Raw genomic sequence first — 25,860 nt, 5'->3', positions numbered from 1 at the left:
ATATACACACTACGCTATTACACAAGATTCGGTCCTAGGGTTATTTACTTCAGGGTGATAGAGATATTGAATCTATGTTGTCAAGACCATTTAGCTTGATAAAATGTCCTGAGCACTATTCAACTAGGTACTAGCTGGGATCTTTAGAAAGGTTAAATCAAACTCCACTGGCAGGGCTTGAAGTTGGGATTACTGGCAATGAGATTGTAGACTGCCTTGATTTTAAGACAGGAAGGGCGATGGAGTAGAGTCTTCTGACTAGCATTGATATATATTTCCCAGCAGCCTCGCTATATATTACCTAGTCCTAACTAGGAAAAGATTCAAATCGAGAGAATCCACTTGTGTCACGGTCTTATAGTTTGATTTAGCGATTTTTCTTCCCCTTTGAAAACCTAAAGTTCAACTGAATTCAAATATAACTCCAGATAAATTCGATTTGAACAGTTAGATTCTCCCCCAGAACCATAGTAATTGGCCAAGTGTCATTCATTGCTCATGGTTGTGAAGATCGACTAGTAGAAATATTCTCAATAGAAATATGGCTACAGAGTATCGGCTTGTTACACCGTGACTTTTAAATTCTAGTGATCGAGCCCGCGGGCTTCAACTTTGCTGCTTGTGCAGCTGCATTGCAATCTCCGCATTTGAGGCGTAAACAAGCTAGTATAGTGCGACGGAAAAGTCATTAGCAGCACCAATTATCACCGACCCTCAATATTCCCTCCACCCTCTTCACCCTCCTTGGCCCCACAAATTTCCCTTGATGACCGTGCAGGTGATGCCCCTTTGGACAATCTCGCAATAACGGATCTGGAAGTTTCCTCCGTCCAAGACGAATTTCGCGTCCTATTCAGGGGGGTTGGTGATGAATTGGAAAGTTTACAGTACGAGAAGCTTAACTCCGAGCCCGCCAGACTCCCCACCCTCTACCACAAAAACCTTACAAGCCCTTATTACTCTGGGGTAGCTTCCCCACGCTCGTGTGGATATCCATTATTCCGGGGTAGTCTTTTGCCCCAGGATTCCCCGAGAGTTAGCCAAGCGTGGGCCAAAGTCCCTTTACGGAGTAATTTCTTGCGTCTAGGGGGCACACTGCGTATCTATCAAAAGAGCGGGGTCTGGGGAGATGCTTCGAAACGAGCTTTCATGAAAAGCATAAATACTCACTGGCATGCCCGGGGATGGACAGGTGAAACAGAGCAGAACACGTTCGAGGTATCCCAATCGCCATGAGACCGAATTCTTGGAGCCCTCGGGCATTGAGCCTGGCAACACTCGCCTGCAGTATTACTACTGTAGTAGCAACCACTTTGAAAGACGTCTGCACTGTTGAATACGTTCAATCCAAGCTCCCCGCGTCCGATTTTATCCAAGGCATTACACTTGACCCATCCTCTGTTACGACCAACGTTGTTTACAATGCGTCCAATCCCACGAATGGGGCCTTTTTCCCGGCAGCCAGCTTTTCATACTGCAATATGACGCTAGCATATTCTCACAATGGCCGCGGAGATCAAGTTCTCGTTCAGTATTGGTTGCCAGACCCTGCCAAATTCGAGAATCGATATTTGTCGACCGGGGGTGGGGGTTATGCAATCTATTCAGGCGATCGATCCCTCCCAGGAGGTATTATGTATGGTGCAGTTGCAGGAGCCACTGATGGTGGATTTGGAAGCTTCAATACACAGGCAGATGCCGCTATGCTTCTCAGCAATGGCACTCTCGACTACGAAACATTGTACATGTTTGGGTATAAAGCCCATTGGGAGCTCAGCAAGATCGGCAAACAGCTTACTCGCAATGTCTTCAACATGAAAGATTCTACAAAACTGTACTCCTATTATCAAGGCTGTTCTGAGGGAGGCCGAGAGGGTTGGAGTCAGGTTCAGCGATATGGAGACGAATGGGATGGAGCAGCTATTGGAGCGCCTGCTTTCCGTTGGTCTTTCCAGCAGACACAGCATCTCTATTCTAACATTGTCACGAAGACACTTGGCTATTATCCTCCTCCTTGCGAGATGGAGAAGATTGTCAACGAAACCATTTCTGCTTGTGATTCTCTTGATGGGTTGGTGGACGGCGTCGTCTCTCGATCTGACCTTTGCGAATTACATTTCGATCTCTCTACTATAGTTGGCAAGTCTTATTACTGTGCAGCTTCGTCTGGCAGTTCTGGCTACGGGAAACGCAAGAGGCAAATGGCCACGGCCGCAACACCACTTCAAAAAGGTACCGTCTCGAAAGAAGCCGTCGAAGTTGCCAAGGAGGTCATTCGTGGCCTTCGTGATTCGGAGGGTCGCCAAGTGTATCTGTCCTATCAAACTGCCGCTGATTTTGATGACGTTACGACTCAATATAACTCGGAGACTGGAAAGTGGGAGCTCGAGGTTGATCAGCTTGGCGCTGAGCACATCGCCTTGCTCGTGGACAAGAATGGCACCAAGCTGTCTAATCTTGACGGCGTGACCTATGACACTCTCAAAGATTGGATGATCAGTGGAATGCAAGAATATGGTTCAACACTGCAGACTAACTGGCCCGATCTCACGCCATTCCAGAAAGCCGGTGGGAAAGTCATCCATTTCCATGGAGAGGCGGACAATTCTATTCCCACTGCTTCGAGTGTGAGATACTGGGAATCGGTCCGCAGCATCATGTACCCCGACAAGTCTTATACGCAGGGCGCCGCTGCCCTGCGAGACTGGTATCAGTTATACCTCGTCCCCGGTGCCGCTCACTGTGCCACCAACCCGCTCATGCCCAATGGTCCTTTCCCCAGACCAATTTGCAGGTACTCATCAACTGGGTGGAGAAAGATGTTAAGCCAGTGACCCTCAATGCTACTGTCCTACAGGGCGAGCATGTGGGTGAGAATCGCCAGATCTGTGGATGGCCACTTCGCCCGAAGTGGAAGAAGGGTAAGATGGAGTGTGAGTACGACCAAGCCTCCATTAATAGCTGGCATTATGACTTGAACGCTGTCCCACTGCCGGTGTACTAGAAATGAGCAGTGCAAGTGGTAAGGGAGAAGGGGACAGGATTGCTCAGAGCCTGGGTGAGACTCGGGGCACCAATTGGACTATGTTTTAGCAAAGCTAGAAACTTTGAATCAGCTTGAAGAATTATAAATGATGAACACATCGTTAGTTAAAATCACACTTTCTTGTATGTAGTTTGTATTTATCCTTGAGGTTCATTACGCTCAGCCTTCCACAAACCTGAGAAGTGATGGTGGAATTAGTCCGCTGAAAGACCCCGTCAACATACGTGCCAATAAAATGGAGGATGCTGCTTTCTTTGAAAAGAACCGCTGTTTGATATTACTCTATTTGTTTTTATTGCCCTTTAGACATTGGCTATCTGTTTATCCTGCTTCCATAGCTTTATGTCGCCAGCACCCAAGTCTGAAATACCATTAATTATGAATCCTGTAAATGTAGTATTATTCAACTTGAAGCAATGCCGTTAGCATAATATTTTTATAGCACTTCCACGAATATTTTATTATTGGTAGTATTATTCTGCACCCTTCCCGGATACACATTCATACCTACTAACTAGAAGTAGCTAGTAGTTAGTACCTAGGTAGGATACTACTAGTATAGCAACTTGGGAACTCAGGCTGCTACTAGTAGTATAATGATACGACTGATCAAGATATCATACTACTATACGGAGAACTACTCCGCGGACCCCAAATAAAGTTAAATCTACCAGTTACTAGTAGTACTAGTAACGGGTGCCCAGGTGTCTCATCGGATGTGCATTGCCGAGCTCGGGCCAGTCACTTGCTGCCTGTGTCGATCCCACCCACCATTACCCACAACGAGCCGGCGCGGTGAGCCCATGAGGGATTGCAATTACAATTACAATTCAGACGGCGAACCATCTGCAGTGGCCAGGACGCAGAATTGACAAACCATTGGGAACCCAACTGCTTCCCTTGAGTGAACCGCAATGCATGGCGAGTTCGATCGATCACATGTACCATGGCCAGGCACCGGAAATGCAGATGAGCAATTGGGGTCCGCCCTAAAATACAGACTCCGAAACTCTCTCTGTACGTCATCAGGGTACCGACAGATAGGTTAGCAGTATTGAACCCAAGTGCTCGTACTTGGGATAGTATGTTGAATACTTGGGGTCCGTCGTCATCATGGATCCTGCCAAGGTGAGACCCGACCCGACAAAACAAGACAAGAGGTGACGAGACCGCGGGCGGTTGAGCAGATCGTCCTGTCAACTACGGAGTCCATAAAATATCCCGGCGGCACTGGATCTCTGGGGCCGTGCGAGATCGCGCAATTGGTGAAGCACCGTACCTCGCGTGTGAGCCAGCAACACGGTGAATCCACATTCCACAGGCCCGAAGATGACATCAACTGGGGGATGCTGGGAATGCGGACGTCATTCCGAACGGCTGGGGGGGGGGTACTTTGTAGCAGTATACTCGTAGGTAAAGAGCAGGAAAGGACTGTGGCATAACCCCCTGTCAGTCCAAGGCTGGCTCTTTCTCTTGTCTCTCTGGGTCTCTGTTAAGGGGAAAATGTAATCTGCCCGCCACCCACCGTGGACGCCAGTGCGGGTGGAGCCCTGTCGATCGAGGGTATTTGCCCCTGGATTCTGACCCTAATTCAAGTCTGGGGAGGTTCTGCAGGACAGCGTTTAGCGTAAGAATCGAGGCCTGTGGTGCATATCCAGTGGCTTGTAATGTTGCATGATGAATGTGGTCGGGGTATCAGTGTCTTGAACCTAGAGAAGAAGTAGAAGTAGAAGTAGAAGTAGACAAGAAAGAGAGACCCTTGTGAAGAAGAAGAAGAAGAGAAGCGGTCCTGGCCGATCGCCTCTTTACGTACGCCTTCCCCCCCTCAAGTCGATCCCGTGCCCACTCCTCCTCCCTCTTCCCTTTCTCACTTACCACACACTCTCTCTCTGTCTCTCTCTTTCTCCCCCCCTTCTTCTCTCCCATCTGTCGAGACATACTTGGCTTGTTCTTGTTCTTGTTCTTGTTCTTGTCCTTTTGACACTGCCATTCCAACTCCTCCTACACTCTCCGTTTCATCGTCAACCAATCTACCCACCCTCAGTTGACTCGTGCGACACCACCTACATTTACTACCCGCCTTCTGATTGATGCAAACGCATCACTATCGCTCTCCACTCCTCGTCCTCCGTTTCATCTCACCATCATGAATGCCCCTCCAGCGCTCGGGTACCCGCCCGGCGTGTCGCTGTCGCCGACAGGTGCGTAATGCTTTTTTGATTTGCGACGAATGAACGCCCAATGATTCGTGTGCTTCCCCTGATGGCGTTTCTTTGTTCGGGTTGCTATTTAAATGCCACCATCGCCTCCTGATCGAAAGATGAGAAACCCTCCGATTGACGAGAAACTAACGTGAACCGATCGCTGCTGGACAGACCAGGTCTCACCGACTGCTGCCAATTTTGGTTCCAACAATCCCTTTCGAAACCGCGCTCTGTCTCCATCTGCCGGCTCTACCAGTTCGCGCCCGGAGCGTCCTAGATCGACAAACCCATTTCTTGACGACACCGAAGCGCTCTCACCGCAATCAGCCCCTGGCATTTCGAGCGGACCCAGCATGTTCTCACCGACCGAGAAGCCGGACGCCACTAACAATACCCGCGACCTCTTCGTATGTTCTCTTTATCGCAGATGATGTGATGGCTCCTGTTTGCAATGGATGGCTTGCTAACAAGTTGTAGGAAAACCTTTCCTTAGGCTCTAAGCCCACTACCCCCGCCACACGAGGCATTCGACCTCCCACTGATAGCGCTTCTCGTGATACCCGTGATGCCCGTGATGCCCGGGGGCCGTCCAGCCGCCCGCGTCCTCCGAGAGAGCGTCCGTCAGCGCGCCCCGCAGAACCGCGACCAAAGGACCCGAAGGATCCATTCGATATTTTCGCCGATCCCCCTCCCCTATCCAAGGCTGCTACTTCGGGTCCCTCTAAAAGCAGCTCCCGCAGACCCCGCCGCAATTCCGAGTCCTCGGTGATGGAGCGGGCATCCAAGATCTTCGACGATGACGACGAGCGCCGCCGAAGGGAACGCCGCCATCGTGAACGTGAACGTCAGCGTGATGGCAAGTCCCGATCGTCTCGCAAGGACCGCCGATTGGACATCATCGATAAGCTGGATGTGACTAGTATTTACGGAACTGGCAGTGAGTTCTCCTTTGGTCCAATTTCTCCCATTTTGCACTTTGCTGATTCAATCTAGTGTTCCACCATGACGGTCCTTTTGATGCCTGCAACCCCCACCGCAACCGAAAAGGCTCCCGTGTCGCGCCCATGCAAGCATTCCCAAAGAACTCCACAAATATGGCTCTGGGCGGCTCGGGCCCGAATAACTCCAATATCGACCTGAACCTCTTCCACGGTAGAATGGAAGAAGGCTACAACGATTTCTCCACCTCGGGCGCCCAACGCAGCGGCACAGAGACCGTCAGCTTCGACCCCAGATCTCTCGTGGACCCCATCCACGGATCCGAAACCGCTGGTCTCGGCACAAGCACATTCCTGAGACGGTGCGCCCGCAAGTCGCTCAGCAATGGCCCGCCGCCAGAGCGAGAACGACCAAGGCCTCGCACCGGGCGGCGGTCTCGCACGGAAGAAGAGTCTCGCCCAGCGGTTACGGGGAAAGAGCGGTACTGGTCGAATGATGTCTCCCACAGAGCCAAGCTTCCCTGCGCCTGCGCCAGCGGCGCCCATGGGCTCAAGCCATTCTGCTTCGTCCCGCAACAACGAAACGGACCCTTACTTCCAGGATTACGACGAGGAATATGACAAGAAGGCGGCGCGTATCCAGGAATCGCGCCTGGAGGGTGGAGGTGGTCGTCTTCGCTCTTCCAGTAGTCCCAAGCAGGCGACTGGCTTGGAGCGCAAATCTACCAACGATCGTGGCTTGGACGAGAACAAGCTCAACGCGGGCGGTGGCGGGTTTCTCAACCGGATGAAGAGCTTACGCAAGCCGCGAGTTGAGCGTCGTACCAGCGACTAAGTTTCCTCATTTAGGAGGATACGAATGACAAGAGTGATGAGTTGAGTTGCGTTTTGTGGCAAAGCAAGATAGACCTTCATCTTATCCTATTCCATCCGCCTTGCACCTTCGCATATAGGCCCCCTGGCCTCGCATCGCCACGCATCAAATCGCATCGCGTCAATGCCAGGGGTCCTGGTGATATCCAAATTCCCTTTACGGGAAAGATGAATTTGTTATTTTTCTGTAATACCCAACATTTGGGGCGCCGTCAGCGTTCTGGCGCCCAACATGGCGTTTGCTCTCAGTGGAGCCGGTTGATTTGATTTGATTTGCTTCGATTTGCTTCGATTTGATTTTAATTTCTTGACCTTTTTATTCGAGATTGAGAGTGCATGGAATACGATTGCCCTGGTGCGCGGTCAGTCTTGTCTTTCATTCTCGTTAGCCTTGCTTCTTGTATTTTCTAAGCCACTTTCACCTTATTTACATGTTGAATTTGACGTATGCCTTGCAATTTTGGTCTTGTAGTTTAACGGGCTGATATAATGTTCTTTACGATGTGGTAGATTATAATAATCTAGACGAGTACTCATAGCTGTAGCATGCCTTGAATTGTGGTTGGTCCGAGTCTTTTGCTCTTCAAAACTATTGCCGCATGCAAGAGGCTGCCTGGAGGATTTTCCACATGTCAAAATATCAGACCTGTTGTTCACCTGGGCACAGAATGATCTTTACCAAGCCAGCCTACAGGAAAACCTATATTCACCGAGCTTCGATCAGTACTTTGTACCTACTAGTAGTAACCAAGGCTGATCATTTGGCGGTGATAAACTTGAAGCTACTACCTACTACCTACTACCTAATTTTAATTAGTCCTAACCACATTTCTTACAGTAAGAAGTTTTACTCTAGCCCAAAAATATAAGAAATCATATTCATTCATTAAATCATGGCCTAACCAGCAAGGCCCCATACAAACGCCATACACACCGCATGCAAACAAGATGGTATTTTACTTGGAAAAGAAAATTCACAGAACCAACCCAATGGACCGATTAGTGGGCAACCGAGGTACCCCGCGCCACGGGGATACCCGCACGGCGCTTGGACTGCGGCTTGGGTCTTGCAAGCGTGTACCTGAGCGAAGAGGTTAGTATGGGCCGAGTAGAAAGAAAGAATGGAATGGAATAAGGTCCGGTGAGGGATTGGATTGGACATACTTGGCAAATGCACGGGACAGCGCCTTCTTGCAGCTGACTTTCTGGCTGCCGACGAAGGAGTCTACCGTGACGGCGATCGCGCGGTCAATGTCTACTGAAGAGCAGTATTCGGATAGACGCATTTTGCAAAAAGCTTCTGCGATACGCATGATGGCTTCCAGATGACGGACCTGCGAAGAGAGGTGGTTAGTATATGGCTGTGTGAGGCTCATAGATTTAGGATGTAGTCGACTTACTGTGATGGGGTAGGCACCCGTAGCCAGAGACTCGCGGCGCATGTCTGCGAAGAGACGGGCGACCTTGTCTTGATCGATTTGGTACAACTTCGGGTGGCATCGCTCGCGAGCGTAGAGGATATACTTTCGCAGAAGCTCTTGGGGAATCTCGCCTTCCTTCTCCTCGTCGGAGCGCTTCTGCTCGGCGGTACGTTTGGCGGTCTCTTCTTGGGTGAGAGGTAGACGGCGGCCGTCCCTGTCGATACGGTAGCCCTCAGAGTCAATGCGGTTGTTATCCGCATCGACGAGGTCGCCAGTGTCGTTTCGCAGGGGTCGGGCTGGGTTGGCGCGGTGGTGGGATTCGATGACGAAATTGGCGAGACGCTCGTCTTCGGTGGGCTCGACCAAATCGCGAACCACGCACAGGATATCGAAACGAGACAGGATAGGCTCGGTCAGGTCGACGTTCTGTGCGAAGGGCTTGGTGCTGTTGTAGCGGCCACCGTTGGGATTGGCAGCGGCGAGAACGGAGCAGCGAGCTTGAAGAGTAGTGACGATACCAGCCTTGGAGATGGAGATAGTCTGCTGCTCCATGGCTTCGTGGATGGAGGTACGATCCTGGTCGTTCATCTTGTCGAACTCGTCAATCAGACAAGTACCGCGGTCAGCCAGCACCAGGGCACCACCTTCCAGGGTCCACTCGCTGGTCAGGGGGTCTCGGCGAACACTGGCAGTCAAACCGACAGCACTGGCACCCTGACCTGTGGCAAAGACGGCTCGGTGGGCAGTCTTCTCAACGAACTTGAGGACTTGCGACTTGGCAGTACCGGGGTCACCAAGCAACAGTACGTTGATATCACCACGAATATTCATCTTGCCTTGCGCTTGTTTGCTAACACCACCAAAGAGGGAAAGAGCCACAGCGGTCTTGACATCACTGTGTCCGTAGATACTAGGAGCCATAGAGCGAATGATCTTGTCCACAATATCGGGATCGCGAGAAAGATTGCGGATCTCGCGCTCATCCTCTTCGGTCATATTGAAACCAGCGAGTTGATCATGCGATTTAACGACATGGTTAGCTTCGATTATGGTGGCGAATACGGGGAATCCGTTCTTGTTGTTGAGAGAAGCGTCATAGCTGTTGCGGTAAATACCAGTGATTTCAATCTCATCACCGGGCTTAGCCATATCAATAAGATCAGCCAGGAGAACAACTTCACGCTGGCGTGGCAGACGACCAGCAGGAACCGAGCCTGGTGACTCTTGCAGAGTCAACTTCTGGTAGTTACGGTACACGGTCTTCTCGGTGTTGACAGTGAATGGACCACGAGACTGGCAGTTTTGGCAGAAGGAGATCTTGACTTCCGCGCTGGCTTCTTGCTGGAAGGGACCCAGAGTGACACCACACTTCGAGCAGAGGAACATCACGTACTTCAGCTGGGGGAACACACCAGTACGGCGGGTGACGACACCGCTGACGCGAACCAGACAGTTGAGATGGGATTGACGCAGCTGGCGAAGAGTGTAGATGATAGGGACGTCAGTGATACGGACGTGGATCTCGTTGTGGATATCGTGGTATTGGGGGTAGTGGAAGAGAGTCACATCGAGTGCAACCTGGTCGAAGACCTTGAGAACTTCGGTAGGTTCGTTGGCAAGGAAGTATGAGAGAGCGGCCTTGGTCTCGCTCAGGTGGGCGTAGGAGACCTCCAGTGAGGCGGAGTTGATCTCACCAAGGGTCTTAATCCGGTTACCGTAAACCGATTGACCGCTAGGGTCGATGAACTCTGTCAAGAAAGCCTTGAACTCGCGGTAAATAGAGCGAAGAACATGGGGCTGGGTGACCCAGTCGGTAATGTTGGCAGCCTTGACATCTGCCATCTCCTCAAGAGACAGCTCTTCCATACCCTCATCGGCCATGTCAATGTCCTCTCGTTCCTCATCGTAGTGGTGGCGACGGCGACGGGGCTGGCGCGACAGATCCATCTCCAGGTCATCATCATCCTGCAAGAAAGCGGCGGGCATGCGGCGCCGCCTAGCAAGCTCCTGATCTCTCTTGTTCAAACGAGCATCTAGTTGACGACGAGTGGCTGCGTCGATTTCATCGTGGTCTCCGTCGTCGTCGATGTATCCCTCATTGGCATATTGCTCTTCTTCGCCATCGCGATAATCCCGCTCGAAGTTGTCGCCGAACAGATCAATGCCATCCTCGTCTTCAGCCAGCTCGTCCACATCATCGATATCAGGAATGAGCTCGGCGCCTTCATCTTCATCATCGTCTTCATCGAATGGCATAGGGGGGAGGGGATGAGCCCAGTGCGGTTGCTGTTTATCTTGTCAATTTCCATGTTTTCCATTGACCCCGCGATTTCAGGAGACAGGGGGTTGACTTACGGCTGGATGGAGGCAATGGGGCAGGAGAGGAAATATCTTCTTCTCTCTCGCGCTTGCGATTGTTGGATCTCGAACCGCGGTTTGCGGCCGAGTCGCTGGCACGAAGGGGACTGTTTGGGTGTTAGTCGGGCGCAAAGAAGATTTTTTATTTTGATGGATGGATGAACACTGACTCCATATTATGTGTTTATCTCAATCGGGGATATTAGGGAGTGACTGAGATGGAAGGAAGTATGGGAATGGAAGGGGATCGTAATTTTCTCGAAGACCCCAAAGGCGGTGGTTGTGGTTAGCGGAGTGGAAGAAAGGAAGGGGAGGAAGGAGCGTGCAGAGTGGCTCCTGCCTGCAAAGTGGTTCATACGCGTCGATTCACGCGACGCGTTTCAATTTAGCCCAATTGGGATGGTCACGTGGATGCATACAATGTATATGCCGCAATTAAACCTGTTGTCCAATGCGATAGATGCAGATAACCTGGATTTCTTGAGACAGGAGGTACGAGTACATGTGAAAGCAAGAAATCGCACAGACGCATTGGACTGCCTCCTTGCATCCAGGTCCATAAGATCCCCGCGGTCAATGCTGCATTTGCCGAATACCTTAAGAGAGAACTGCAAACCAGGCAAACACCTCGCGCATCGCGTTCGGCCTTCGCCGCAACATCTGTTGAACAGCGCCACCTCCCAAGCTTGCCACCCGTTTCTGACTGTTTTGACTTGAAACGAGATCAAATCTTTGAATTGTGATTTCGCGAAACTCACGATGGATTCCTCAAACTCAGCCGCCAGCCAGCTCAAGACAGCCGAAAGTCGGCGCGAGAGCTTCGGCTCGCAAACTTCCCAGACAGCCAGAGAGTGAGCGCACCCAAACAGCTGCGTCGTCGGGATCACAATTCAATACTAATACTCACCAGATTCATTGATTCTCAAATCCAGCTCGAAGCCGATGCCCGCGAAGTTCTGCCCTATGTGAGATCACCAAGAAATCTATCCATACCATCCATACCCATCACCACCGAGCTGACACTGATCGATAAATAGTCCTTCGACTCATGCACCCATGACCTCGGACCATTACGCCAGAGCCTCTTCGCTTGTCTGACATGCAACCCCGTTCCCGATAGCTCCGATGACCCGTATACTCCTGCCGCGGTCTGTTATTCATGCTCCATCGCCTGTCACGGCGAACACACCCTCGTCGAACTTTTCAATAAGCGCGGCTTCGTTTGCGATTGCGGTACGACTCGTATGCCGACTACATCCCCTGCACACTGCGCGAAGACCCGAAGACCGGCCGTAAGGGTGTCCACTCCCAAGAGGCCTCGTCGAATAACAAATACAATCACAATTTCCGAAATCGATTCTGCGGCTGTGGAGAGAAATATGATCCGCACCAGGAGAAGGGAACTATGTTCCAGTGTTTAGGTCTTGGGACTGTTGAGACTGGAGGGTGTGGTGAGGACTGGTGGCATCCGGAGTGTCTGATCGGATTGTCGAGGGATTGGCATAAGGCCAACGGAGTTGCGAAGACAGAGCCGATTGGAGGAGGTGATGCTACTGCCGATGAAAGACCGCTCGAAGAAGACGACGAAACACCCCTCCCGCCTGGATTCCCTGCTGAAGACGATTTCTGGCAACTCATTTGCTACAAGTGTCTCGATTCGGCCCCGTGGCTGAAGAAATATGCCGGAACGCCGGGTTTCCTCCCACCTGTTTTTCAGAATGGCGGTTTAGAGAAATAATTCGGTCGCTGTAGATGAGACTAAAGATATTAAGACTGAGGAGCAGAACGAATCATCGGGACAAGAAGAGAAAATTGAGAATTCGAAGAAGCGGAAGGCAGAGGATGACGATGATATCCAAGAAGAGCCAACTGCAAAGAAAGCCAGAGAGGAGCCTGTCAGATCCGAAGACACCTCCAACAAACCAGAAGCGAAGGAGGAAGCACAACAACCCACTGCAGACATCAAACAATCAACCCTCACCACAATCGAAGAAGAACTCCCGAAACCAAAGCACACCTCCCTTCCCCCCACAGCACCGCTCACCACCTTCTCCCTCTTCCTCCAATCAGATTTCCACGACCACCTCTGCCACTGCGCAGAATGTTATCCCAACCTCGCACCCTTCCCTCAACTCCGCGAAGAAGAAGACACATACGAACCGCCCCTATCAGACGACGGCGAAGCGAATGCTGCAGCAAGCACCGGCACAGGAAGTCTTCTCGAGCGCGGCGAGGCTGCGCTCAGTAATGTCGACCGCGTGCGTGCTATTGAGGGTGCTATGATCTATAACCATCTCCGTGATAAGGTGAAGGATTTCCTCAAGCCGTTTGCTGAGAGTGGGCAGGCTGTTAGTGCCGAGGATATTAAGGGGTATTTTGAGAAATTGAGAGGTGATGAGCAGGGGATTCAGGATGCGGCGGGTCAGGCGGAGGCTATGGGTGGTGGTGGTGGTGGGAAAGGGGATGATGCTGGTGGTGACGGACGGCGTGAGCAGAATGGTAAGTTTAGGATTTGATGGGGTATGTTTGATGCTTGTTTTATGCTAACGGGTTGTTTGTCAGGGTATTGATTGTGTTTGATATTGCCTTTTGTATGATTTTCAACTGGGGTTCTTGTTTGTTTTAGTATGGGATGGGATGGATGGGACGAATTTACTATCGGGATGCGATTACTAGTCGAAGGAGGAATGGTAAGGTATCCGGATACCTACGGCGTATGGAGAATTTCAGAAATCCTATTCAATGACCGAGAGCAGGAATTCAATCGTAGTATATACATCCGAAAGGTATCAATAGGCCATAAGACACAACGCCGATGCCGGACATAAACGTAAAAAGAAGCTTGGAAACACAACACCCGTATATAACCGGCCAACCACAATTCCACGATGCACCTAGCCATTATGCAATCACCATGCTAAGAAACCAGCCTTCACTCCCTAAGTCGTTTCGAGGCTCGCATCAAAGAATCATCAGGCAAGCCACTACGCTTGGTTCCTGGAAGACTACCGGAGCGAATATCGTTATCGTCCTGAGTGACACGACGGTGGGGGTATTTGCTCTCAATACCATCAAAGCAATCACCACTAACGGGGCCGCCATTCGAGAAATAAGGATGCTGCAGGGCTTCTTCGGCGGTAATTCGCTTGGTGGGATCATACTCCAGCATACGGGAGAGCAGATTGAATCCATCAGTTCCAGGCGTGCCAACACTCGAACTGGACGAGTATCCGCCATTCTTGAGACAATTCTGGTACCAGCCCTCCAGATTTGCTCCGCGGTGGTAGTGTGGTGGCTGTCGGTGGAGGACCATTGATTGGAGCTGCGTATATTCAGGCATAGAGACGAGACCAGGCCAGGACTCTTTGCGAGGAAGGCCGAGGATTTCGACGATTTTCATCATTTGGTTGCGCTGGAAGGGGACGGTCTTTTTGCTGTCCATTTTCGCTTCTTCGCCTTTGAAGATTGGGCGGAGGGAGAGCAGTTCTGCGAATATGCAGCCTACGGCCCACATGTCGACTGCGGGTGTGTAGTGTCGACTTCCGAGGAGGAGTTCTGGTGCTCGGTACCAGATTGTGACGACTACTTTGTCGCCGGAGAAGAGCGAGTTGAGCGGTTTGTAGAAGAGTCGGGCTAGGCCTAGATCGCCGACGCGAATGGCGCCGCTGGATGTGACGAGGATGTTGGCTGGTTTGAGATCTCGGTGCAGGACCCAGTTTGTGTGTAAGTATAGTAGCCCGTTGAGTAGCTGGAAGAGAATTGACCGGACCATCCGGGCGCCAATGGGGTGTCTCTGTGGCTGGGTGTGGTGGTGGATGATCTGGAGTAGGTCGTGTTCGGTGTATTCAAATACCATGAAAATGCATTTGTCTTCTAGAATAATTTCTTCCAGTTGGACGACATTGGCGTGTGAGAGTTCGGTGCATAGGGCCATCTCTCGAATGGCGGACTGCGACAGACCCGTATATTGGATCGTCTCTCCCTCCTTGTCTGGCTTGAATCTGAAGAGGCAGGGTTAGGTGAATGACTTTTACAATAAGTGGATACAGGTATTCATCCAGACTTACTTTTTGATCGCAAATTCGCCTTTTTGCCCATTTTTGCCGAGAGCTTTGTAGACACGGCCGTAGGTTCCGCTGCTAATGAAACCCACAATATGATATCGGTCTCGCACCCGGACTTTGCTGGTATATCCGGGAGCTCCTGATGGGCGGGAATCATAAGTGTCTAATCGGATGAAAGGTTAGCCAGGTTGCTTGGAGCTCGCCACGGCATAGAGTTGGAGAGAGGAGAACAGCGAAGACAAATCAAGGGACCCAAGCGTTCAATCGAAGACAGCCCAACGAAGCGTATATAGGTCACCATACACCAGCGGAAATGAAATGCATGCCAATCCTCCCCATGGTCCACAGTCACACCGTAACAGAGAGAGAAAAGAAGAAGAAAAAGACATCAATTGAAAAGCATCAGCTATTTCGAGGGAAGAAGAAATTACCACGCGAATGGAAGCCACCAGCAGAACTGTGGAACGGAAACCCCTTTCCAAACATGATGGGGGTTTGGGCAAGAATCAAAATCAAGATCAAGATCACTTCCGGGTCCAGGTGAAAGTCAAAGACAAAGAGAAGCCAGTGATATAATTACCATCGACGGAGCGTTTGAGGGGACCCGGGCCAACAGTGGCGGTCCTTCTGGAGAGCGAGCCGGAGGAAGGTGGGTTGGTCAGACTCATTGGTGATTGGTGAGGACGGGACTCGGATGGGGGGATGGGGGGATGGGGGGGAAGTGTGAGGAGAAGATTACTCCATCAGGCAGGTAGTAAGTAACTCTGCTCAATGAGAGCTGATGCGATTGTCCTTTCCCTGAGATAGGTGCCGTCCTAGGACTGAGAGCAGTTCTCGATCTTCTCATGGGAAGATGGAAAGATTGGAAGATTGGCTAAGGTTCAAATTGGCTTGGCCCGCGCTTATCGGAGGCCGCCCTCGCCGATGCACGTCATTCCTTCGTGGAACCATCTCCCCTTCTTGACTGCCTACAGCTTACAGCTTACACTCATCACTCTATGAACCCCTTACACTCCTAAACATGTCCGGCCAGTCGACACAGTCGCAGGTCACCCCTTATCTGGTTCTCCTGGTGTTTATCGCTACCTTGGGTCCGCTTCAATTTGGTTATCACTTGGTATGTATTACCCTAGGGTACTTGCGGGGAACAACACTGGGGATTGTTAACTAACAAAATGCCCTTCCATCAGGCCGAACTGAACGCCCCTCAAGCTGTTGTCACCTGCGAAAAGGAATCCATCAGTGCTACCGATACTACCTTCCATGGCCTACCGCAATGCCTTCCAATGAACCCGTCCCAGTTCGGCCTGGTTTCCTCCATCTACACCATTGGAGGCTTTGTGGGAGCCCTACTAGCTGGCCCCGTGTCCACTAAATATGGACGTCGGCTAGCACTCCAAGCGACGACCATTTTCTTCATATTGGGCCCCGTGGCTGAGACCTTCGCCCCTGTCATTCCGCTCCTCGCACTGGGGCGATTTCTTTCTGGAATCGGATCAGGCGCAGCGATCGTCGTCGGCCCCATCTATGTATCGGAGATTGCACCTCCCCAGTCGCGGGGGTTCTTTGGGGCTTTCACACAGGTGATGACCAATGTTGGGATCCTGCTTACTCAAACATTAGGCTATTTTTGGAGTCACGACAGCCTTTGGCGGCTGATTCTCGCCGTGGCTGGTCTTATCGGAATACTGGAGCTCCTTGGCCTATTTATGATACCCGAGAGTCCGAAATGGCTTGCCGAGAATCAAAAGACGGGCCAGGCACGCAAGGTCTTGCAGCGTATCCGTGGCCGGAATGCGGATATTGAAGCGGAGATGGCCAGTTGGCGGGCTACGAGCACCACCGCTGCGAGTAATTCTGCTACTCCTACGTCCGGCGAGGAGGAATCTCTACTCGCCCCAGCCCCGGCAAGTGAAGATGAACAAAAAGCGGCAGTCACAATGATGGAGGCAGTTCGAGACCCATACTATCGACCAGCTATCATCGCGGTGGTTGGAATTATGGTCGCTCAGCAACTCACCGGCGTGAATAGCATTGTCATGTACAGTGTCTCGCTTTTGCAAAGTATCCTACCCGGTACAGCCGCACTGCTGACCATTTTGATCTCCGCTATCAATCTAATCATGACGCTCGCGTGCTCACCATTGCCCGATCGGATCGGACGGAAAACTTGTCTGCTGCTCAGTATTGCCGGTATGGGTTGCAGTTCTATCCTCTTGGCATTGGGGATCTATTTCAATATCAAGATTGCGGCGGCAATCGCCGCTCTGTTGTTTGTCGCGTCATTTGCTGTTGGGTTGGGCCCCGTCCCCTTCATCCTAGCATCCGAACTGGTCGGCCCTGAGGCGGTTGGAGCAGCGCAGAGTTGGGCACTGGGGGCGAACTGGATTGCCACCTTTGTGGTTGCGCAGTTTTTCCCGGTGTTGAATGAAGCACTCGGAGGCCGAGGCAAAGTTTACTGGGTGTTTGCTGCGATGGCGGGAATTTTTAGTGTATTTATTCAGCGTAGGATCCCGGAGACCAAGGGCAAGGCCAACGTGGACGAAGTTTGGGGACGGGTGGACCGTCGGCAGGACTAGCTAAGCCTACGAGAGTATAAGCTAGGCTAGGTCTGGGTCGAGGTCTAGGTCTCAGTATGCGTGTCAGTGGCTCGCTTCACCAATCAAGTTAGACTTATTGCATCCGGCTTAGTCCGTGTCTTGAGTGTGTACTGCACTGCAAGTATGGATTGTATGGTTTTTTTTTCATTGCCTCCTCGCATGGGCGATTGCGGGGTATCGTGGGGCACATTGATGTGTACTATGGACTGTGTAATTCTATGCAGGATAAACTTGGATGTAGTACATATATATACCAAGAGTATACCAAGAGTGCTAGGTAGTAGAAGCAAGGCAGACCGCCGGACAGACAAGGCATCCATGTTTCCATGTTTCTAGTGGAAGGGATGTGGAGCCTTGACGTCTATTGTTATCAAGGAATATTAATACAGTACCCTCTAAAATAAAATAAATGTCTCGCCCCACGATTTGCCCTCGTTTCGTTCTTTTGCTCTCGGACCTTTCTTAAGTTGCCCTCAACGCTTCAGGGGTCCACCGTGTCTTTCCACTTCGGACCCTGGGGAATTCCATTTGCAATTCGTATTAGCATATTCCGTGTTACTTTTCTTTTTTCTCTCCATATCTGGTACTTGTACTCCAGACTTCCAAACTACCCACTTCCCCCCAGTATCCAGTCCACAACTGTTGGTTCTTGTGGCACCAAGTCTTGGCTCTTTTCCTTTCCATCGCGATCGACCCGAGCAGATCGCCCCGATCACCTGGGGGGGCAAATAAAAAATAAGCCTGGGGTTTCTGTTGGTCTTGGAGAACAAGGGGAAACAAAAAAAAAACAACACTAACTCCAAGCCACTCTCACCGACCACTTGGGTAAACTTCCAGGGGGAGCCACTCTGAAATCCAAATCAGGAATACTCTCTAGTGCTCTCCCTCTCCTTTTTTCCCTCTTCGTCTACTTCTTCTTCTTCTTCTTCTTCTTCTTCTGCCCATTCTCTTCTTTTCTCTGCTTTTCTCGTTCCCGTTCTGCTTTGCTGTCATCATCCGCCATGGTCCGCCTGCCACTCCCGCAGCGCCTCAGCTCGCACCTCTCCGCCAGAAGTGCGAGCTCGACCCCGGGACAGAGCAGGAGTACCAGTCCCATGAGATCAAATGAACCCAAACCGCTATTGCTCAAGGTGACCGTCATCAAGGTATGTTTTTGTTCCGCCGCTTACCTCCACCGAGGCAAACTGGGAGGTCAATGGCAATGGCAATTGCCCCTCAGTTCCAGACCGCGACCGCTTTTCTGACGCCATTGTTGCTGCTAGGGTAGAAATCTAGCTCCCAAGGATCGAGGTGGCACAAGTGATCCGGTAAGTACACGCTTGACAATCGAGCTTCTTGCCTTTCGCGGTGTCCGGCTCTGTCCGGGCTCTGCAAATCTAATCCGCGCGTGCGATCTCGCTGACACCTTTCGTTTTCTGCCCCCGCACAGTATTTGGTGGTGACATTAGGAGATGCCAGACAGTCCACCCCAACAATATCCAAGACCCTGAACCCGGAATGGAACGTGTCGTTTGAAATGCCCGTGCTGGGCGTCCCTCTGTTGGAATGTATCTGCTGGGATCACGATCGATTTGGCAAGGACTACATGGGCGAGTTCGATATCGCGTTGGAAGATATCTTTCAGGATGGCCAGGTTAGCCAACAGGTGAGTTGTCGGGAAATTACTCCAATTGGACATTCTACGTGTGGTGCAATAGCTGACAGTGGACACCCTTTGCAATGATAGCCCAAATGGTACAATCTCAAATCGAAACGACTTTCCAGTCGCTCCACCCGAAAGAAGAAGAAGGACAGCACTGTTTCGGGCGAAATCCTGCTCCAGTTCTCTCTTTCGGACCCTGCCCTCCCCGGAGCCTCGCCCACGGATACTTATCGCAAGTTTAGAAACTTGGCGTGCATTGGGGAGGAGGATGACCCGTTGGACCAGATACCTACCGCCGAGCTGGACGAGCTGGACCTGGATGAGGAGACCTCTGATGAAACCGACGATCAGACTAAGCCCGAGATTGTCGAGAAGCGTCGGAGGCGGTTACGACTGGCTCGTTTGCGCCGCAAATCCTTGGCCGCCCGCGCATATCAATTCTCAGGCTCAGGGACCGGTGTTCAGGGTATTGTGTTTATGGAGATTGTTAAAGTCACTGATCTTCCCCCCCGAGAAGAACGGTAAGCAAGATTGGCACTCCGTGGCAGCCTTTACAGACAAGACCTCCGGCAGAATACTAATTTGCTGCTTCATCCAGTGACACGAACTTCATTTGACATGGATCCCTTCGTGGTTACTTCTCTCGGGAGGAAAACACTTCGAACTCCCGTCGTGCGCCATAACCTAAATCCCGTTTACCATGAAAAAATGGTCTTCCAAGTTATGCGGCACGAGCAGAACTACCTAATCAGCTTCACGGTAATGGACCGGGATAAGTTTTCAGGCAATGACTTTGTTGCCTCGGCAAGCTTCCCATTACAATCCCTCGTCCAGTCTGGCCCTGAAACCGACCCCGAGACAGGTCTATATCATTTTGTAGAGTTGGATGAGCCTAGCCCGGCGGCAAAGTATAGTCCTCGCTTTGCCGTCAGCCCTTCGCCATCTTCATCAAACCTTTCCAAGATGAGCAGACCTCCGTTCAAGACCCGCAGCTCCTCGGCGTCCATCACACAGTCCGTTGGTGACTTGGCCAACAGAGCACCTACCTCTGCCCCAGACGAGTCTTCTGGCATCGACAGCAGCAGCAGTACCCTGCAGATTCCAATCACTTCGAGCGAGACGATAATAGACCCGCTTCCCCTGCCGGACGAGGAGGGGCTGAGGGCGTACACGATCCCCCTGACACTTAAAAATCGAGAACGGTGGGAAGACAAGCACTCGCCCGAATTGCATGTCAAAGCAAAGTACCTACCCTATAGTGCTTTGCGCCAGCAGTTCTGGCTGCTGATGCTCAAACAATACGACGCCGATGACAGCGGTCGTATTGATAAGGTCGAAATGACTACCATGCTTGATACTTTGGGTTCAACTTTGAAAGAATCAACAATCGATAGCTTTTTCACCCGCTTCAGCGCCGAGAACGAAACCAGCGAGACCGCTGATCTTTCCTTCGACCAAGCAGTGATCTGCCTCGAAGACACCCTGCGCGCACTACAGAGAAAGAACTCTGTCTCCTCTCTGCCGCCCCAGAGACCCCGCATGGGACCGTCATCAGTCGGAAGCCAAGAAAGTGAGGAGCAATCAAGCAGCGATGACTTCGCTTCGGAACCAAACGCCGCCATTTCGTCAACCGCTAACCCCCCTTGCAATAGCCGTCCCAACTTCGAATAGTGATGAGCAGCCCAGTTCGAACGAGGAAGACCTTCACCCAGACGATCTAGCTGATGAGAGAGGCGAGGAGCACGTCGTGGAGATTCGCGAATGCCCGCTTTGCCACCAACCTCGCCTTTCGAAACGATCCGACGCCGATATTATTACCCATATTGCAACATGTGCTAGTCGTGACTGGCGCCAGGTCGACAATCTCGTTATGGGTGGATTCGTGACTTCCAGTCAGGCACAGCGCAAATGGTACTCTAAGGTTATTACGAAGATCTCTTACGGTGGTTATCGCCTTGGTGCCAACTCTGCCAACATTTTGGTCCAAGATCGTATTACCGGCCAGATTAACGAGGAACGTATGAGTGTTTATGTCCGACTGGGAATCCGACTGCTTTACAAGGGTCTCAAGAGCAGGGACATGGAGAAGAAGAGAAGTAAGTTATAACAACCACCCAACGCAGTCAATACCGTGCGAGAATCTAACCATGGCACCCCTTACCCTTAGTCCGTCGCGTTCTACGTTCCCTTAGCGTCAAGCAGGGGCGAAAGTACGACGATCCCGCCTCGGCCGCCCAGATCAAGGACTTTATTAATTTCCATCAATTGGACATGTCCGAGGTTTTGCAGCCTCTTGAAAAGTTCCGTAACTTCAACGAATTCTTTTACCGCGCATTGAAACCCGAGGCTCGTCCCTGCTCCGCCCCCGATGAACCCAGGATTGTTGTATCCCCTGCCGACTGTCGCTCTGTGGTCTTTGATCGTATCGACGAGGCGACTAGCATTTGGGTCAAGGGCCGAGAGTTCTCCGTCGAAAGATTACTTGGAAATGCCTACCCCGAAGATGCGGCCCGATACCACAACGGTGCGGTGGGTGTGTTCCGCCTTGCACCGCAGGATTATCACCGCTTCCACATCCCTGTTGACGGAGTGATGGGTGAGCCGAAAACTATCGAGGGTGAGTATTACACGGTCAACCCAATGGCCGTCCGCTCCGCACTTGATGTTTACGGCGAAAATGTTCGTGTACTTGTCCCTATTGATTCTGTTGCCCATGGCCGTGTGATGGTTATCTGTGTTGGAGCCATGATGGTCGGTAGCACGGTTATTACGCGCAAGGCTGGCGAGAAGGTTTCTCGAGCGGAGGAGCTTGGTTATTTCAAGTTTGGTGGCTCTACTCTTCTCGTTTTGTTTGAAGAGGGAGTGATCAATTTCGACAAGGATTTGGCGGATAATTCCAAGGGTCCTTTGGAGACACTGGTAAGATGCATTTCCCACACTCCCCATGTCTTACGCAAATAACTGACCCGCATCAATGTAGATTCGAGTCGGCATGTCAGTTGGGCACAGCCCTGATATTCCTCAATTCGAACCAGATATGCCCAAGGACGCAGAGAACATCACTCAGGAAGATATGGAAGAAGCCAAGCGGCGCATTGAGGGTAGTGTGTCTGGCCCCGGTGAGCCTGCCCCGGTAGATGCTGCGATCCAATGATCAATGATCTGCCTTTCGTTCTTTCTTCTCTGTCCCTCTTCTTCCCCTCCTTTACCTCCTGCCTTCTCTTACCTTCTCCCTCCATATCCTCCTCCATCTCCCTCTCTCTTTGCATCAAGGGGCTAGGCTCAACCGACTTCCTCCAGCCTTCTTCATTGAACATATTAAGATCTTTGATTCCTTTATTTCTGTTGTTCCTGTCCCTGTCCCATGTGCAATATTGGCGTTTGTTTGAGGGTTCTGCACATAAGCGTTTATTCTAACATCATATGCGCATTGTCCCTTCCGGGGCTTAAAATGAATATGGAAATCAAATATTATAAGCTACTGAGTTGTCAATCATGTAAAAATAGAAAGTAATATAGTGATACTAGTATGCTACTCATATAGTCATGTAGTACTTTGTAAATACCTGGAGAGGGGCTGCCCAAAAGAGACTAGCGGCCCACGCGCCCCGACCAAAACAACCGCGTGCCCGAATCCCTCCAACCCACCATCTGCGCTTCCCTTGCCGCCCGCAGCCACCAAGAGACTTTGCGGGCGTGATTTACCTGGACCTCTGCGAATGTGACTGCACTCAATCACCTGTGCACTCTCACTACCCACTTTCATCCGATCCAATCCGACCCAACAACCTGAACCCTCGAAACCTGGCCTGGCTTGGCCTAGCAACGACGTAACGGCGATCAACATCAACGCGAAAAAGAGGCACAACGAGCGCGCCACTCTCTGCGGGAGACAGAACCGTGTAATAACAACCCAAGCGAAGAAACGCGCATCCCGACACGCGGTGCTACACTCACCAACTGGATCCGGATCCCCGCGCCACTCATCTCATCTCATTTCACCCTTATTAGCAATTCGCGTGACCATCTCCTGGCATGACCACCGCGGTTCTAGCACCCCCGTCAACAAGAACAGAGCGCCGCGAACCGCTGGGCACGATTGGAATGGCCGCCTCTCAAGCGCAATCGCGTGCATCCGCGCCAGGCAAAGCTCGCGGGCCCCGGCGAAGCACGCGCAACAGCGCGAATCAACAGGGCCTGGAGGAAATTACGAACAATGATAGCAAGCGGAAAGCGAGTGAGTTTGCCTTGTTTGAGCGACGTTTTTTTGATTTCAATTTTGATCGAGCGACGAGAGGGCGAATCACTGACTAACTCTCCTTCAATTGCGACAGGCTACGAAGACGATGAAGGATTTCAATTTGCGAGGGTACCGTCAAAGAAGTCGAAACCAACCTCCACAATGGAATTAGTACCAGAGCACCCCGCATCCGACGTGGAAAATACCCCAGTACAATCAACGCCACGGAGGGGGACGACCGCCGAAGAAGCGCGTGGGGGAGACTACAGCGACAACGGCGAAGGGGAAATCAATCGACCTTCCGACAAGGCGGCCAGCGAAAGGTGCGATGTCTTCTGAACCGGATCATCATCAAGAGCACGCGACGCGCTCAGCTCGACCCCGCGACTACCAGGAAGAACAGCCAGAACAGAAGAAGAGGAAACCCGGCCGACCGGCTAAATCTAAAACTGCGGACGCGAATGGATTCAGATCGCCAGAGCCTACTAAGGTTGCCTTGCCGGTAGCGGATACACCAGTCATACAGCGCAATAAGGAGCTGAGGGGGAAGAAATCGGGCAAAGGACGGCGACGGATTAGTTCGGAAATGCGTGGACGGAGGGCTAGTTCTTTGATCGACTCGGGTGCCTCTAATGGTAGGTGATATTCGGTGTCCAGTGCCAGTTGAGGAGAAGGAATACTGACTCTCTTTCTTTTGCGCCAGCTTTACCGCATCGAGAGGTTCGCACGGCCGAATTTTATAAACACATTGCGGATGAAGGTCTTTCTGAGCCGCGCAGGATGCGGCAGCTTTTGATATGGTGTGCGACACGTGCATTGGGTGACAAGCCGTCAAGCTTTCATCAAGAGGATCAGAGTGCACATCTTGCTGGTAAGTTCTTCTGCTACGAAGACTAAGGAATTTGATAGGCTAACGTTTTCTTCAGCTCGTGTTATACAAGAAGATTTACAGAAAGAGTTCTCCTCGAACTCAAATCTTTCAGATTGGTTCAGTCGGGAAGAATTGCATCCAGCCTCGGTTGTGGTTAAGAAGCCCAATCCAAGGAACGTGCAGAACACAGACAAGATTAAGGAGTTGGAGGAACAAATACTGAAGTGAGTAAATTGATGAAACTGCAATTGAGGCCACTGGCTAATTCCATCAAACAGGCTACAAAAAGAGAGACACGCTCTGAATGCTCTTCTCAAACAACCGCCAATCCCTCGCATCGACACCGAATCAAATCCACCACCAAAGAAATCCCCCAGATCCAAAAACCGACCACAGAAGAACCCCCGCGAAGAAATCGATACCTCCCTCCTCGACCCCTCCCAAAAAGCCCTCTACAAATCCCTCAACCCCCCCCGAATCAACCACAGAAGAAGAATCATCCACCTCCTCAAAATCCCGACCCCGACCCTCTTCCATCTCCCCCTCAGATGTTTCAGCCCGCCTCTCTCGAATCACGACAGGACTCGCCCCGACACTCGACGCTTTTGCGGCAGGACTCCACGACATCGAACTATACCGATCTACAGCCGATACCTTCTCATCACAAGTCCTACGAATCTGCGCCCAACGTCTCGAAGAACGCGATGCGCAAAATATGCTGCAGCATCTCGCGATCGAAGGCGAGGACAACGAGACCCAAGCTTCTTCTTCACGCGTGGCCCCGTCACAGCCACGGCCGAGGCTAGATCTGGGGCTTATACTTGGAGCTCTTAGCCGGGTTGAAAGACGATAGTATCGCAATCCGGCTTATTATTACTTGTTGATTTGAATGCGAGAGAGACACTGGCATGTTTCTACGGGTGTTTTGATGCAAGCGGGAATTCTTTTCTTTTTCTCTCCTGATTCGATCTTATTCAGCGACTTGTTTCTTTTTTCTGATTTTTTTCTGTTGCTGTCTTTGCTTTTCTCGGTTCATTGCTATCCTGGCCATACATGGACTGATATGATGATGAGCCACTCGGCTGTGCGAGCAACGGCACGGCACAATGGGCGTCGGGTTTGAGTTCGCGTTCGCGTTCGAGCAAGGACTAGACTTGATTGAACTGTGATGTTGTGCATTGCAATCATTTCTGCAAGCGCTGGAGTTCCGGGTGTTGTTGGGTGATGTCTAATATACCGCGCGATGGGATTCAATATGGGACCTTTTTTCCACCTTCGAGGGAGCCTGCTTTTGCGGCTTTGCATAGTAGTTAGCTTTGAATTGAGCATGGTCGATCGACCATTGATTGAACACAAATTTCATTTGGCTTATAGTAATTACGCGCATTCGTCTGTCTCCCCTGACTATAGTGGATAATCAAGCCAATCCCCATAGGCTGCAGATACTGTACTAGTTGATGTACAATTTAAATCGAGGAGCACGACTTGAACGTGCCCTGCATGTCTCACGCTAACCCTAAACTCGTTTGCCCGCAAACGACGCGGCTCAAATGGCCCCCTTCTCACTCTCATCCAACCTCCTAGAAAAACAAAGAGGAAAAAT

The 25,860-nt window shown here is 51.2% G+C and overlaps 8 protein-coding genes across 8 annotated transcripts; 6 read left to right on the top strand and 2 right to left on the bottom strand.

The window, feature by feature from the left end:
• Positions 1 to 1,232: 1,232 nt before the first annotated feature.
• On the top strand, positions 1,233 to 3,004 carry N7509_005096 (putative tannase; the record flags this gene model as incomplete). Its single annotated transcript, XM_056629733.1, has 2 exons — positions 1,233 to 2,769; positions 2,832 to 3,004. The coding sequence occupies 2 exons, from the start codon at positions 1,233 to 1,235 to the stop codon at positions 3,002 to 3,004; spliced, it is 1,710 nt and encodes a 569-aa protein (XP_056489035.1).
• Positions 3,005 to 5,192: 2,188 nt separating this feature from the next.
• On the top strand, positions 5,193 to 7,023 carry N7509_005095 (Pal1 family protein; the record flags this gene model as incomplete). Its single annotated transcript, XM_056629732.1, is given in 5 exon segments — positions 5,193 to 5,247; positions 5,422 to 5,657; positions 5,728 to 6,187; positions 6,244 to 6,550; positions 6,564 to 7,023. 5 exon segments carry the CDS (start codon positions 5,193 to 5,195, stop codon positions 7,021 to 7,023), a joined length of 1,518 nt encoding a protein of 505 aa, XP_056489034.1.
• A 1,037-nt stretch (positions 7,024 to 8,060) lies between these two features.
• On the bottom strand, positions 8,061 to 11,015 carry N7509_005094 (MCM DNA helicase complex subunit MCM2; the record flags this gene model as incomplete). The annotated part of the gene is made up of 5 exons (XM_056629731.1): positions 8,061 to 8,142; positions 8,226 to 8,395; positions 8,462 to 10,776; positions 10,838 to 10,947; positions 11,011 to 11,015. The coding sequence occupies 5 exons, from the start codon at positions 11,013 to 11,015 to the stop codon at positions 8,061 to 8,063; spliced, it is 2,682 nt and encodes an 893-aa protein (XP_056489033.1).
• Positions 11,016 to 11,599: 584 nt separating this feature from the next.
• Positions 11,600 to 13,338, top strand: N7509_005093 (putative metaphase-anaphase transition protein (Mlo2); the record flags this gene model as incomplete). Its single annotated transcript, XM_056629730.1, has 5 exons — positions 11,600 to 11,691; positions 11,751 to 11,805; positions 11,878 to 12,073; positions 12,118 to 12,534; positions 12,593 to 13,338. Coding segments are annotated over 5 exons (1,506 nt in total), but the record flags the coding sequence as incomplete, so codon positions are not given.
• Positions 13,339 to 13,772: 434 nt separating this feature from the next.
• On the bottom strand, positions 13,773 to 15,572 carry ssn3 (cyclin-dependent serine/threonine protein kinase SSN3; the record flags this gene model as incomplete). The annotated part of the gene is made up of 3 exons (XM_056629729.1): positions 13,773 to 14,841; positions 14,908 to 15,067; positions 15,485 to 15,572. The coding sequence occupies 3 exons, from the start codon at positions 15,570 to 15,572 to the stop codon at positions 13,773 to 13,775; spliced, it is 1,317 nt and encodes a 438-aa protein (XP_056489031.1).
• A 353-nt stretch (positions 15,573 to 15,925) lies between these two features.
• On the top strand, positions 15,926 to 17,483 carry N7509_005091 (putative MFS glucose transporter; the record flags this gene model as incomplete). The annotated part of the gene is made up of 2 exons (XM_056629728.1): positions 15,926 to 16,021; positions 16,095 to 17,483. 2 exons carry the CDS (start codon positions 15,926 to 15,928, stop codon positions 17,481 to 17,483), a joined length of 1,485 nt encoding a protein of 494 aa, XP_056489030.1.
• A 1,022-nt stretch (positions 17,484 to 18,505) lies between these two features.
• N7509_005090 (putative phosphatidylserine decarboxylase Psd2) lies at positions 18,506 to 22,300 on the top strand (the record flags this gene model as incomplete). The annotated part of the gene is made up of 7 exons (XM_056629727.1): positions 18,506 to 18,649; positions 18,934 to 19,149; positions 19,231 to 19,612; positions 19,745 to 20,716; positions 20,799 to 21,242; positions 21,314 to 22,065; positions 22,127 to 22,300. 7 exons carry the CDS (start codon positions 18,506 to 18,508, stop codon positions 22,298 to 22,300), a joined length of 3,084 nt encoding a protein of 1,027 aa, XP_056489029.1.
• An 881-nt stretch (positions 22,301 to 23,181) lies between these two features.
• Positions 23,182 to 25,091, top strand: N7509_005089 (Mis12-Mtw1 family protein; the record flags this gene model as incomplete). Its single annotated transcript, XM_056629726.1, has 6 exons — positions 23,182 to 23,383; positions 23,481 to 23,515; positions 23,559 to 24,021; positions 24,090 to 24,257; positions 24,313 to 24,481; positions 24,536 to 25,091. 6 exons carry the CDS (start codon positions 23,182 to 23,184, stop codon positions 25,089 to 25,091), a joined length of 1,593 nt encoding a protein of 530 aa, XP_056489028.1.
• Between the last annotated feature and the right edge of the window lie 769 nt (positions 25,092 to 25,860).

The sequence above is a fragment of the Penicillium cosmopolitanum genome (genome assembly GCF_028827165.1).
Source record: "Penicillium cosmopolitanum strain IBT 29677 chromosome Unknown utg000006l:49.0-5199605.0:1.0-5204138.0, whole genome shotgun sequence".
NCBI lineage: Eukaryota > Fungi > Ascomycota > Eurotiomycetes > Eurotiales > Aspergillaceae > Penicillium > Penicillium cosmopolitanum.
This window is presented reverse-complemented; position numbering and strand designations above follow the sequence as displayed.